The sequence below is a fragment of the Episyrphus balteatus genome, chromosome 2 (assembly GCF_945859705.1).
Source record: "Episyrphus balteatus chromosome 2, idEpiBalt1.1, whole genome shotgun sequence".
Taxonomy (NCBI): domain Eukaryota; kingdom Metazoa; phylum Arthropoda; class Insecta; order Diptera; family Syrphidae; genus Episyrphus; species Episyrphus balteatus.
Window position 1 is genome coordinate 6291819 of NC_079135.1, and position 13264 is coordinate 6305082.

General features: G+C 25.6%; 1 protein-coding gene across 31 annotated transcripts in view; it reads right to left on the bottom strand.

The window, feature by feature from the left end:
• LOC129909002 (protein elav-like) overlaps nucleotides 1-13264 on the bottom strand; it is a 353561-nt gene that overhangs the window by 17471 nt on the left and 322826 nt on the right. For 17 of the 31 annotated variants that reach the window (XM_055985894.1, XM_055985912.1, XM_055985906.1 and 14 more), the window contains 3 exons: nucleotides 11101-11155; nucleotides 6098-6181; nucleotides 2772-2792 (listed from right to left, as the gene is read on the bottom strand). In XM_055985894.1, coding sequence (XP_055841869.1) covers nucleotides 2772-2792; nucleotides 6098-6181; nucleotides 11101-11155 — 160 coding nt within the window. The remainder of the gene's footprint in view (nucleotides 1-2771; nucleotides 2793-6097; nucleotides 6182-11100; nucleotides 11156-13264) is intronic. The other 14 variants (XM_055985909.1, XM_055985900.1, XM_055985887.1 and 11 more) reach the window with 4 other exon arrangements.

Genomic DNA, 13264 nt, shown 5'->3' on the forward strand with positions numbered 1-13264 from the left:
ATTAAAAATTTCAACCGACACTGTACTTAAATATTTTACTAATGTAAAACAATGCTATCGTTTCATTGTTTGGGTTACATTAAATATTTGCCAAAATTGTCCCCAAAACAGCAATAAACTAAAAGTTAGTAATCCTATAAAAACTCATGAAAGTAAATTATATTAAATTTTGTTTCACTGGGCATCTTTTAAGCTTATGCCTCCAACTCGTACTAAAAATGAAAAATTATTCCGATAAAAGTTAATGCCTATCTACTATTTTGATATAATTATTTTCAATTAAATAAATAAACACAAACATAAACATAAAACCAACTCCATAAATTAACTATACATCACAACAAAAAAAAAAAAAACAAGAAAAAATAAATAAAACACAAAATACATTTCCTCCCAAAATTACAAAAAAAAAAAAAAAATAAAAAATATATAAATCGACATTTCAATTTCATGAAAGTAAAAATGCAGAAGAGAAGAACGTAACTCGATTTAAAATTTAGGTAAAAACAAAGATATCAAAAATTATAAAAAAAAACTCATCAACATACGATTAATTGTTTTTTTTTTGTTTATAAAATTATTTTTTTTATTTATGCGGCCTACAAAGGAACTTTACAACTCGTATAACAATTAATAATATTAAAAGCAGTTTCATATATTTATATAAATTGTTTCTTTTTTAAAATATTATTTAAAAAATTATGTTAAAGTCAAAATTAAATAAAAAAAAAAACTTGAACACAACAAAAAATATATGTTTATTGAAACCGAAAGAAAACTCTCATATGACTTGTTTCAAAAAATTGATATCAAACCAAATTTAACAAAAGAAAAATTAATTATTTAGTTTAAATATATATTCAAAAACCAAATTAAATTTTGTATAATAAACATGTATATTAGGGTGGGTCAAAAAAATCGATTTTTTTTTTTTTTGATTTGGTACTCCGAAAAATCGATTGCTAGACCCCTCTAGAATATACACGCCAAATATGAGCTCTTTATATTAATGGGAAGGTCCTCCGCTTTGCAATTTTCCATTTTTACATCAAGCTTCTACTAAAAAAAAATAATTTTTTTATTAATTGACTTTTTAGCAAATTTCTTTTCATATTCTTGTAGGAAATTGAACGCTCTACAAAAAAGGCCTTATACACTTTTTTCGTTTATCTAACCGTTGAATAGATATTTGAGGTCCAAAAATCGAGAAAATTTTTAAAAATTCGTTTTTTGTTCTTAATTTTGTAACAAATTGAAAAATTATAATGATCAAACGCGCAAGACATATTCTTGTTGGAAATTGATTGCTCCACAAAAAAGGTCTTATTAACTTTTTTCATTAATCTAACCATTCTAAAGATATTCGAGGTCAAAGTTAAAAAAAAATATAAAAACATTTTATATTTTTAAAAAATTTCTAATTCACTGAAACTTTATTATTTTCAAATTAGCAAGATATATTCTTGTAGGGGCTTAAACGTTCTACAAAAAATTCCTTGGAATGAAATTGATTGCTTTAACCGTTTAGAAGATATTCGTATCCAAACAAATGCTCACTGATTTCAATAGTTTTCTTATGACCCGTATGCATTGCGATTTGGATACGAATATCTTCTAAAAGGTTAAAGCAATCAATTTCATTCCAAGGAATTTTTTGTAGAACGTTTAAGCCCCTACAAGAATATATCTTGCTAATTTGAAAATAATAAAGTTTCAGTGAATTAGAAATTTTTTTAAAAATATAAAATGTTTTTATATTTTTTTTTAACTTTGACCTCGAATATCTTTAGAATGTTTAGATTAATGAAAAAAGTTAATAAGACCTTTTTTGTGGAGCAATCAATTTCCAACAAGAATATGTCTTGCGCGTTTGATCATTATAATTTTTCAATTTGTTACAAAATTAAGAACAAAAAACGAATTTTTAAAGATTTTCTCGATTTTTGAACCTCAAATATCTATTCAACGGTTAGATAAACGAAAAAAGTGTATAAGGCCTTTTTTGTAGAGCGTTCAATTTCCTACAAGAATATGAAAAGAAATTTGCTAAAAAGTCAATTAATAAAAAAATTATTTTTTTTTAGTAGAAGCTTGATGTAAAAATGGAAAATTGCAAAGCGGAGGACCTTCCCATTAATATAAAGAGCTCATTTTTGGCGTGTATATTCTAGAGGGGTCTAGCAATCGATTTTTCGGAGTACCAATCCAAAAAAAAGAATTTCGATTTTTTTGACCCACCCTAATGTATATATAGATATTATGCTGCTTAATAACAAATCAATGCTCTTTTTTTAATAAATTTGATAATTTTTTATAAGAAAATTATGCTTTTTATTTTTGGTCTAAAAAGATAATTTTTAATTATTTATTAAAAAACAATGTAAAAATAAAGAAACCCACAAAATTAAAATGAACAAAACTTTTTGTAAACAAAAAACACAACTTTCATATTGGCTTCTGTCATCACGGTGCAAAAAAATAGTTTCAAATAAAACATTAAGATTGTTTTTTGACAAATTATAACTAAACAAAAAAAAAAAATTATCTACATTATTTTTCTTTTTTTTTTTTTGAAAAAAATAATTTTGAGTGTTACTTTTTAAAAACCTACTGTAGTCTGAAAAGTGTTAGCATTGCCCTGTTTTTTTTTTTTTAATTTATTCTTGAATAAAAATATATACCAAGTTAACCCTTAAGTAAAAAATTAACTAAATAAATAATAAATTAAATAAATTGTATTAATTTTTTGTTTTTTATTTTTTATGACTTACCTTCTGGCCACTGTACGCAAACTGTCATCATCCAAGAAAAATATTAGAAAAAAAGAAAGAAGATTTTTTTTGAAAATTAGGTAATTTTTTATATTATTGAAATATTTTTTTTAATTTCATTTATGATTAATAACATTCAATGGCATACCAGTTAATTGGTTAAAATTTTAACGTTCACTTGCAATTAATTACAATATTGGCTAATGTTAATGTTATAACTAAATTTACTAATTTTTTTTATTGAATTTACTAAACTACTATTTCTAACAAAAAAAGAACTCAACCAATAGTAATGTTATTTAAATTATATTCTTGAAACCTGTGTAGTGGGTAAATGGTAGTCTAAATGTAATGTTTTTATGTTTTTGAATCATACCCTTAGTTGCTTATTTGTTCATAGACATTTCTTAAGGAATCTGGTAAAACTAGAATGCATTTTGGGTGAAAGAACATTTACTCGATTTGTTCCTAAAAATATGCAACTTTATACTGAAAATACTTAATATTTATATCATTAGAGAAAATATTCTATTAATACTCAACTTTATCTAACTATCGTCACTATTTTTTCAATATAAATTTTCAATGCAATATAAAATTGATTATGAAAATAGTTAAGCTCCTTTAAGTATGCAATAATATGTTAAATTTATTGTTATTAAAAGAATCTGGTAAAAAAAATAGTATTTTTGGTGAATTAACAACCATTCGTTCCAATATTTCCGTGTTTTGAGATTAATTAAACATATTTTTCCTGAAAATATGCAATTATATACTGAAAATACTAAACATTTACGCATTATGAGAGAAAATATTCTGTTAATATCAACTGTATTTAATTATCATAATTCTAGCTTAAATTGAGTATAAATGTGGTTAAGCTCATTCGAGTTAATTTATTATTGAAATATTTACATATACTCATGAAGAGAAAACTATTCATTTAATTTGTATACACTAACTTGTAATTACTTATAACAAAAAGAATTTACAATAATTTATATTATATTTTTAGGGGCAACAACTGAAATAATGCAATTCGTCGGAAATAAATTAACCAAAACTGTACTTTTCTTTTCATATAAAACTAAAAAATCCGTTTATTAGAATTTACTCAAAATAAAATAAATCAAATTATACATTTAGGGGCTATCGGAAATAAGTCAAGTTTTCGGAAATGACATTCTTCTTAAACTAAATCGTGACTTTTATTATTCAAATTTAATTTTAAACGTAATTTTTCAAAAAAAACAAATACAGTTACAGTTCTTTCAATGTAAAATGTAAAAAATGTTACATGGAAAACGAAAAGATATAATGAAAAAAACTTTAATCTTCCCTACTTGCTAAAAGGAAACTTGCAAAATTGTATTCACGCGTCATACAACTTTCCTAAAGCTGTGTGGGCTTCCTGAATCGACTTGATTCTTTCCCATTTTGCACAGTTAAGCTGGGCAACAGCCCTACACCAGCTCCGGGTCTTTTCAGGAGATATCCTTTTCACATACCCGGAGAGAAAGAGAGAGTAAAGTTAAAATATGATCCAAAAGGATTATATGGAAATCGCATTAGCCCAAAAAGGACAATTTCCGTGGATTTTGCTGCTGTAACGTCATAAACTTCTTTAACCCTTATACCGTTGCTGCTGGCGCTAGTGCTACTGCCTGATGCTGTTGCTTTGGTAAGCGAAAATCTTCTCATTTCCTTTTTTTTTTGAGAACGATGAACGAAAACGACAATGACGACGATGTAGTCGAAAGGTGTGAAGTTTAAAAGGAGCTACCTTTAACTTAAAACCAACAAACTATACAACTGCACCATATGGATTCAAGGTTTACGGTATAGTGCGGATGGAGTATGAGGAATATATATTGCACATACGTGGATTAAGACTGATTTTCGTATATGAGAACTGGCAAAGAGAGCTCAAGTTTTAAAAATATGAATATTACACCAGAATGAGAGAAAAAAGCAGCAACTACGAGTACATCAGCATATGATAGGATTAGGCGAAAAACTGATGTTGCTTTTTTGGTACGTCTTTGCCATCTAAGGACACCTTCCAAGTGTCATATATTGCATCGTAAAATGAATTTGTAATGTCAGTTCTTATATGAAAAGACTTAATCTTCTTGAAAAATATAACATCACCACATGTGTGCATCTTTTGACAAGAAATGACTTCGTGGAAATTTATAGGTTCCAAATTGAATTTTCTGAAAGCTTCAAAATGGATTTAATTAGAGAAAAGCTGTTTTTCTAGAGAAACTATAAATATTTTGCACAAAGAGCTGCAAAGTATGCAAATAATTTGTAATTTCTTGTTAAATTTGAATGTTTGCAAAATATTAGACGGTACTTAAAAAAAAAGAATACGAAAAAGTCTTTTAAAAAGATATATCGCCTAAAAGTATGCAACACTACATAAAAATATGCAAATATAGAAGAGATAAAGCTAAAATAACCAGGAAATCAATAAAAAAAACGCATATTAAGCATATTTTTGCATGGTTTGAACAAAAACCTCCTAAAGCTATGCAATATAAATCCATCAGTTAAAAATTTGTACGAAAAGACAAGGTAACCATAGATAAAAATTCTTGATGGTATCATAATGTTGTTTTAGGTAACGTTTTCTATACAAACCTATGTTTTTTTACAAAAAGACTTATAAATATGCAACAATATTTATTAAAAAGTTTTAATGCCTATCAAAGATAGTTTTTTTCAGCGAATCGATTCAAAATAAAATTGCAACATTATTCAATAATTTTGCGTTTATAAATTTTCATATATTGGTGTTAATTAAACGATTTTTTCCTAAAAATATGCAATTATATACTGAAATCCCTTGATATTTCTATCATTAGTGAAAATATTCTGTTAAAATAAATTTATCTAATTACCTTCACCATTATTAGTCATTTTAAGTGTATTGTTACATACGTGTATGTAGATAAAACCTATATTCATGCTAAAGAACCATTTCCATTCTATATAGAATATAAAATATAATACGTGCTTTGAATTAATTTTTTTTTAAATTTGAGGATGCACATGCCTAAACATTTAAAATGAATTTAATTCCATTCATGTTTCTGAACAATTATATAAAAAAAAACTTAAATAAAAAATATCTACAATATAATGTAGATTAATTTTTATAAACTTATTTAAGCTACATTAAACATTTTTGTATATGTGTTAATAACTTTAGTAATTTTGCATTCATTAGCTTTTTTTTTTTAATTTTTTGTTTAGTTTAGTTTTTTTTTTTTTTGGTTTCTTTTGATTTCATTCTAAGAATTAACAAAAATTTGAATTACAGTAATATTGTTGTTTGTTTTGCTCACCTAGAGCTGGAGCCGCAACGGCACCTTCTTTTGTTAGACAAACTGATGTGAGGTGATCAACGAAGGTTAAAAAAATGGAAAAAAATAAATAAGAAGATAAAAATAAAAATTATAAATTAAATTAAAATTAATTTCTATTGAAGGTAATGTTTTAAATGATTTTTTTTTTAGAATTTTATTTAAAATAAAAATGAACGTTGTAAATCGTTCTTAAGCGCAAGAAACAGGTTTTTTTTTTTTTTAACAAGCAAATAATAATTTTTTCGTCGATATTGTTTGACTTTTGTTTACATACAACAATTAACTAATTTTACTTAACTAAACCCATGTTTTTTATTCTAAGCAAATAATAATTACAAAATAAAGTAACTATTGGTTGCAGGATTTTTTTTATTTGATGATTTTTTAAATGACAGTGGTTTTCCTAAAAAAAAATGTTTAAAATTTCCAGTTTTTAATTTTCAAAAACTTGTTTTTAACTTCCAAGCAACTTCTAGTTACTTTTAAATCGATTTGTTTAATGATTTAACCGTTTTGTTTGGGAAGATTTTTACAGCAAGTTCTGAGTTAAATTTAAGCTAATTTTTTCGAGCTTAAAACTTTAAAGCTAATTTAGAAACACTTTAAGGCTAAATAACACTTAAGGGCGTATTTAAACAAAAGAGAAGGTTTTCGTTAGAAGTTAGAGCATTATAAAATTGTATGTAGATCGTAAAAGTATGCAAAATTTGTTATTTAGTTAATATTAATTAATTTTCCATGGAAAGTCTCTGAAGAAAAATGATCAAACTCGACATTGTTTTTGAGTTGTGGATGTTTAAAGAATAAGTTACCAATTCGAATATTTTCTCAAGAAAATGAGAGTAAAAACCACTAAAATGCACTAGCTTCTAGTATAAACAGATATCTATTTACATCTGTTTGAAAATTAAACTGCTTTAATCAATATTTCTAATTGTTTGCAAATTATCACACATCAACAATATTTATGTATCCCCATAAAATAATTTATTAATAATAAAAAATCAATATTATCTATCAAAATAAACTATTTAATGACCACCAAAAATATTCAACCGTTGCGTTAGTTTAAAAAAATATATATGCTTGATTAATTTGCATCAAAAATATTGACATTAATTAAACCGAAAATTCCATAAAATTTTAAAATATTCATAGATAAATCCAATCAAAATATATTCATTTATATAGAAAAAAAACCACTGAAACATCCTTTTTGCATTGAAAAACCATCAACTAAAAATATATAATCAATAAAAAAAAAAAACATAAGCCCACCTATTATATCCATAATACATAATAATTAGAGCTAATAAATTACCATAAACAGAAATTAAGTTATCAAATTTTATTAACTTGCTGCACAAAAATAACAAAATCTCTTTCTAAAAACCCATTAAGTTTGTCATTAAAAAAAAAATATATAGATTTCCACAAAACCACATGCTTTGTATTAAAAAAAAATAACAACAACAATGGCGGAATTGTATGTAATAAAATGCGATTAAAAAAAATGATTATGTAAATATTTTTCAAAAAATTAAATATCCATAAGCCCGGTGTTGTGCGCGCGAAAGGCAATAATTTGATAACTTACTCTAATGACGTGACGTCCTGAAACACTTTTAATTAGGGTCCTCTTCCCACACATTCCCACCATATTACATACCTCCATATAACCATCATTATTGTTAAACGAGAATTAATTTCAATAAAATTCCGCATGACTTCAGCGGAATTTTACGCCACGCGTGGCAAAATATACAAACAAAAATTAAATTTAAATTAAACAATAACGACACAACAAACAATACTGATTGTTTGTGTTTGTGTTTGTATAGCGGTGTATGATGGCGGCCATCCTGTTTAAAATTCAAATTATAAAATTTTGCGCTCACTAATAATTTAATCATCGGAGGAAGCGAACAAAAAAATTAAAAAAAGCAACAAAAAAAAAGGCAAAAACGGAAAATAAACAAAAATGGCTGATTTCAAATCTTCTCCTTTCCTGTCAAATGAGAAATGTGAAATGGAAATGATTTCATTTCCTTTTTAGCAAAATGTATCCTTTTTCCCAGGCACAAAACGAAGATGGCAGACATAAAAAAAAAACAGAAAACGAGTTACGGTGGACTTATTTGGATGTCCTTCCCTTTGGAGTGCCTGAGGGTTCCTTTTTCGGTTCGACGACGAAACGAAGAGAATGACAACGACAAGGAGACGATGATGTTTCCATGCAAATTGCTTTTGCTTTCGATTTTTGGTTTGTCGGTATTCCACACCATTCAAACACACACATACACACATTTCTATCTATAAACTATAAGAGAAAACTGTTAATGAGCGCATTGATGCATGAATCCTTTTAAGTTAACTTTTGAGGAGGTCTCATTGCGGGTTGTCATAGTTAAACTTAGCTTATTTGGGATTTTCGGGGGCTGCCATTTTGTTCTTTTTGTCATTTACTATATCAATGGACATAGAGAACCTTACGCCTCCTACTTCTTCTTCTTGTTCGACAATTGTCGTTGTCGAAAAGGAAATTGGCTATTAATTTTGTTTCAAAAGAGGAGGTCTTGGGTTTTTAGTTAAGTAATAACAATTTAGAAAAGAGTGTAGGTATTGTGTTATTTTTGGGGGTGGAAATTAATTGAATGTCGTTTTGGGTAGAATTTTGTCATTAAAAGATATATCTAACAACTAACATAGTTTGTGTGCTGTCGAACTACCCAAAAGGAGGACAGTTAAGAAAACTATATTTACCGAAACGGAATTGCAGTGATTATGATTGGAATATTTATTGAAGTATTTTTTGGGGGGGCGGCTGTATAGTTGTGGTGGTATTAACTAATCGGATGGACTTTATTAACCATGAATTGAACACTCAAATTGAGTTTGTATGGTAATTTCGGACTAATTAAGTTCATATAAGGCGATTTTTCGGTAAAATTTGGTAGATAAAGTAATTTGAAATGGTTCCTTGTAAATATTTTCATTTAAGAACTAACATTAATTTTGAAGAGATATTAAAATATTTGCTGAATTTGACGAGATAAGAAAATTTATTTCAATTTCTTGTTTAAAAGTCACTTAGGGAGAAGTTATTGGAAGTTTTATTCGGTAGAAATTAATTTTCAGTGCTTTTAGGAAAATTAATCAAGGGTTTTAAGTTTAGAATCATTAAATTTGGGACACTTTTATTACAAAAGTTTAACACAAGACAAAAGCTGCAATTATAAACTTCTATAATAACAATTTTGCAATTAATACTCTTAAGGAACTTAATTTAAGTAAAAACTTAATTACAACCCTTTTCAAACATCGATTGATTTGCGATTACATAGTTATTCTGAGATCAGATTATTTGATTAGCTTACAGAGAGAATCAATTGATTCATTATTATTATTGTAATCTTTGTAAGTGTCTATTTGTTTGAATTAATTTCCAATATATATTGCAATAATTATCTTGATTGAAAGAGTAATAAGTGTCAAAACTTAATTACAATTTTAATAGAGTCTTTTTTCTCATGCACAGGTTTTTTTTTTAGTGATTCATAATTATTTTATTTTCCATTTTTTTAGACACACGATCTATAAGTTTATTTTTAAATAAAAAAAAAAAAAAATATGAAAAGATGCACGATTAAGTATTATAAATTAAATAACTAATGATATGAGTATAATGATACGATTTTTGAAAGGTATGAAGTAACTTCATATTTTGAGAAACAAGAAAAAGAAAAGATTAATATCTTTTTGTCATTCCTCGGAAAATCTATAAAACAAAGCAAAATTGTGATTTTTAATACGATTTCAGTTTTCAGCGTTTTTCAGAGCTCATCAATTGGCTCCTTTAATTGAACTTGGACCGCATTGAAATGCGGAGGTTAGAAGACCGTTTTGTACGAGAGAACCAGGAAGTTGCTTCTGCATTTTTTTTAATGACTTTGGACAGGAATGGAAGGATAGCGATTGGACGAAATTCCGAATTGGGACTGTATTTGGGAATTGCAATTAAGAATTTTTTCATACTGGACACATTTCAGTAAAAAAAATTACGGTACCTAACAAATTCACGGACGTCAAAGCAAAAGTTTTTTTTTTAATTTCTAACCCCATTCTACGAAGATAAAAAATAATAATAATTATTATTAAAAAAAAAATCAGCCCAACAACAAAAATCACCAAATTTATAAAAAAATTTTTAACATTCTTGTTATTTAAAAAATTTATATAAATTAGCATTATTTATAAAAATATCTTTATTTTTCGTGTAAAAAAGTGCAGCAAGTTAATAATGAATAAAAATTTGTAGGTAACTTAATTAATTTTAAAAACTTTATTTTGCTAAATAAAATGCAGCAATTAACTATATATTAATATAAAAATGATTTTAAGTAAGATTTAATGTGTACGTATATAAGTTTTTATTAGTACAAAAAAGTTATATAAATAAAAAAATTTAATTTAATAAATTTAATTCAAAATCACATACCATCATAAAATATAAATATATGTATATAAAAAAAAACGTTAAAAATTCTAAATATAAAAATAATAAAACTTATTAATTTTTAAAAATTATATTTATTATTTTAAAACAAAAAAAAAAAATTTTCCATGTTATGGAAGTTTCCCAAAAACATTTGTTTTCTAGTTTGTAATATTTTTTTTTTTACATATTAATTTTGATTAAACTATGACATCCATAACATGGATACTTAAATATTATTTAGTATTTGGGGGTAAAAGACAATAGCAAGCATTAAAAGCAAACAAAAATTTGTATTTATTTTCTCAAAATCCTTAAAAAAAATGCAATAAATTAGGGATTCATATTATTTATAAAAATTTTTTTCTCTCATCTTTCAAACTAAGCTTATATAATTATAATTAAGAAAAAAAAAAATGTTAAGGTTTATTTATATTGGGTTTATAAAAAAAAAACTTACCATTTGGAACTGTTGGCACTTTTTTGGTTTGTACACGAGCTGTTGCATTGTTGACCTTTTTTTTTGTGTATTTTATTGTTGTTGTTTGTTTTTTTTTTTTTTTATTGATTATTTGTAATTAATTAAAATAGAAAGAAATGTAATAGATTAGTAAATTTGTAGTAAACTAGTTTTTATATATTTTGTTTCTAAATATAAAAAATAAATTTAACTATTAAAAAAATATTATTAAAATTTCAAATTAAATTTATCAGACGGACAAAATGGACGAAAAATATACACATATATTTTTAAGTTATAATTTGTTTAAATTTAATTTTAAATTGATTTTTTGTTGGGTTTAAAAAAAAATTAATATTCAGAAAACAATCACGACTATCAAGTTAGAATAAGAAATTTCCTTTTCTTACCCTAGCATATTTAAAAATATGAACACTCGAGAGTGAATATTAATTTAAAGTGAACAAATTTATCAAAACAAAATAATAAAATTATTTAGGATTGCCTAAGAGAAGGACCAAATTTTCATAAAATCGAACTACAAAAAGCAGAGTTGCGCTAAAAACCTCATAATACTTAGACTCATTTTAAATTTAAATGTAAAAGTGATGCCAAATCATCTTGAATATTGTAGTCAAATAAATATATTCAAAAGAAACCTGCAATTGCACAATATTATAATTGTGTTTAGAAATCTCAACTAAAATACCTTCGTACTTAATATTTTGTATGGATATTCTAAAAATTGTTATAATGTTTAGTTTCCTCATTGAGTTTGTTATCATACCAAACAAAATTAATAAATTTATGTCTCTAAAATTTTAATCACCTTAGCTAGTTTTCATAATTTCATATTCCAAAAACCCCAAAACAACACATTTCGCCAGAATTCACTTTATAACATTGTTGTGTTTTTCTTTTCAACTAAAAATTCATTTTACCAAATTTTCAATAATAATCAAAAACTTCCTGGTCCCCATAATACTCATACATATTCTCTTGTCAGCGGTTGCATGCACGTCCAATCAGTTTAGAACCACAAATAATCATGTAGAATGTCATGTTGTCATTTGTTTCAATTACCATATCATCAAATCTCTTCACTTAGTCTCTCTACCAAATAATATTATATAGCCTAAGCTAAAATTCAATAATATATGTTTTGGGATAGAGAGTGAGACATAATTCCACATTAAAATATAGGTACACCCTCCAGAGATATATTGTGTGAAGCTTAGCGGTATAGTTAATTTATATGTGAAGCCCTCAAAATTCTACTCTATGTTGATGATGTGGTATCCTCTCTTGCAACGATTTTACATGATAAAATCTCGTTTCATCTCTCAAAAATTTATCCAACAATGAGGGAGGAAAATAAAAAAAAAAAAGTAAAACACTAAAACTTAGGTGAACCAATGGGTCGCATGAAGTTGCTTTAATAAATTAAAGATTTTAACCTGAACTGTGATCAAAGGAACAGTTGGCTTAAAGTGTTTTGTTTTATTTAAATGCAGTCTCAGCATGTTTAAACTATGAGTTATGTGTAAAAATGTGTAAGAATTGTCACCATAGTTAATTGATGTAACTTTAGATGTAAAAAACTCAAAAACTCAACCGAATTTGAGAAGTTTACTAAGCAACTTTTTGTTGAATATTTTATTTTCTATAAAATTAGATATTTTGAAAGTTTTTATAAAATTTTTTACAGACAAAATATTGGTAAAAATAATAATGTAGGAGGAAAAATAGTTCTGTTTTTAGAAACTCGTTCAAAATTTTTTCTGAACAAAGAAAAAAATCGGAAATGTTCGTTTGAAAATAGCAGTTTGAGAGTTTGGGCTACGATTAGCCAGTTTTTGAAGCGAAACAATACAGACGGAATGTTTCGAGCCCTACAACAGTAGGTTACTTTTAGAAAACTCAAAATTATAATTTTTTTTCCTTGTTCGAATTGTTTTTGTTAATTTTCTATGCGCAAATTATTTTATTATTTTTTTTTTATTTTTATTTTCGATAGAAAATTTAATTTTCCACAAAAAGTAACTTGGGTAAATTTTTAAAATTCGACTTAGTTTTGGAGTTTTTTTGCATCCAAAGTTACATAAAGTAGCAAAAAACCAGTCCAATATTGAAGTCAGACTACCTTTCCTTTTTTCTTTTTTTT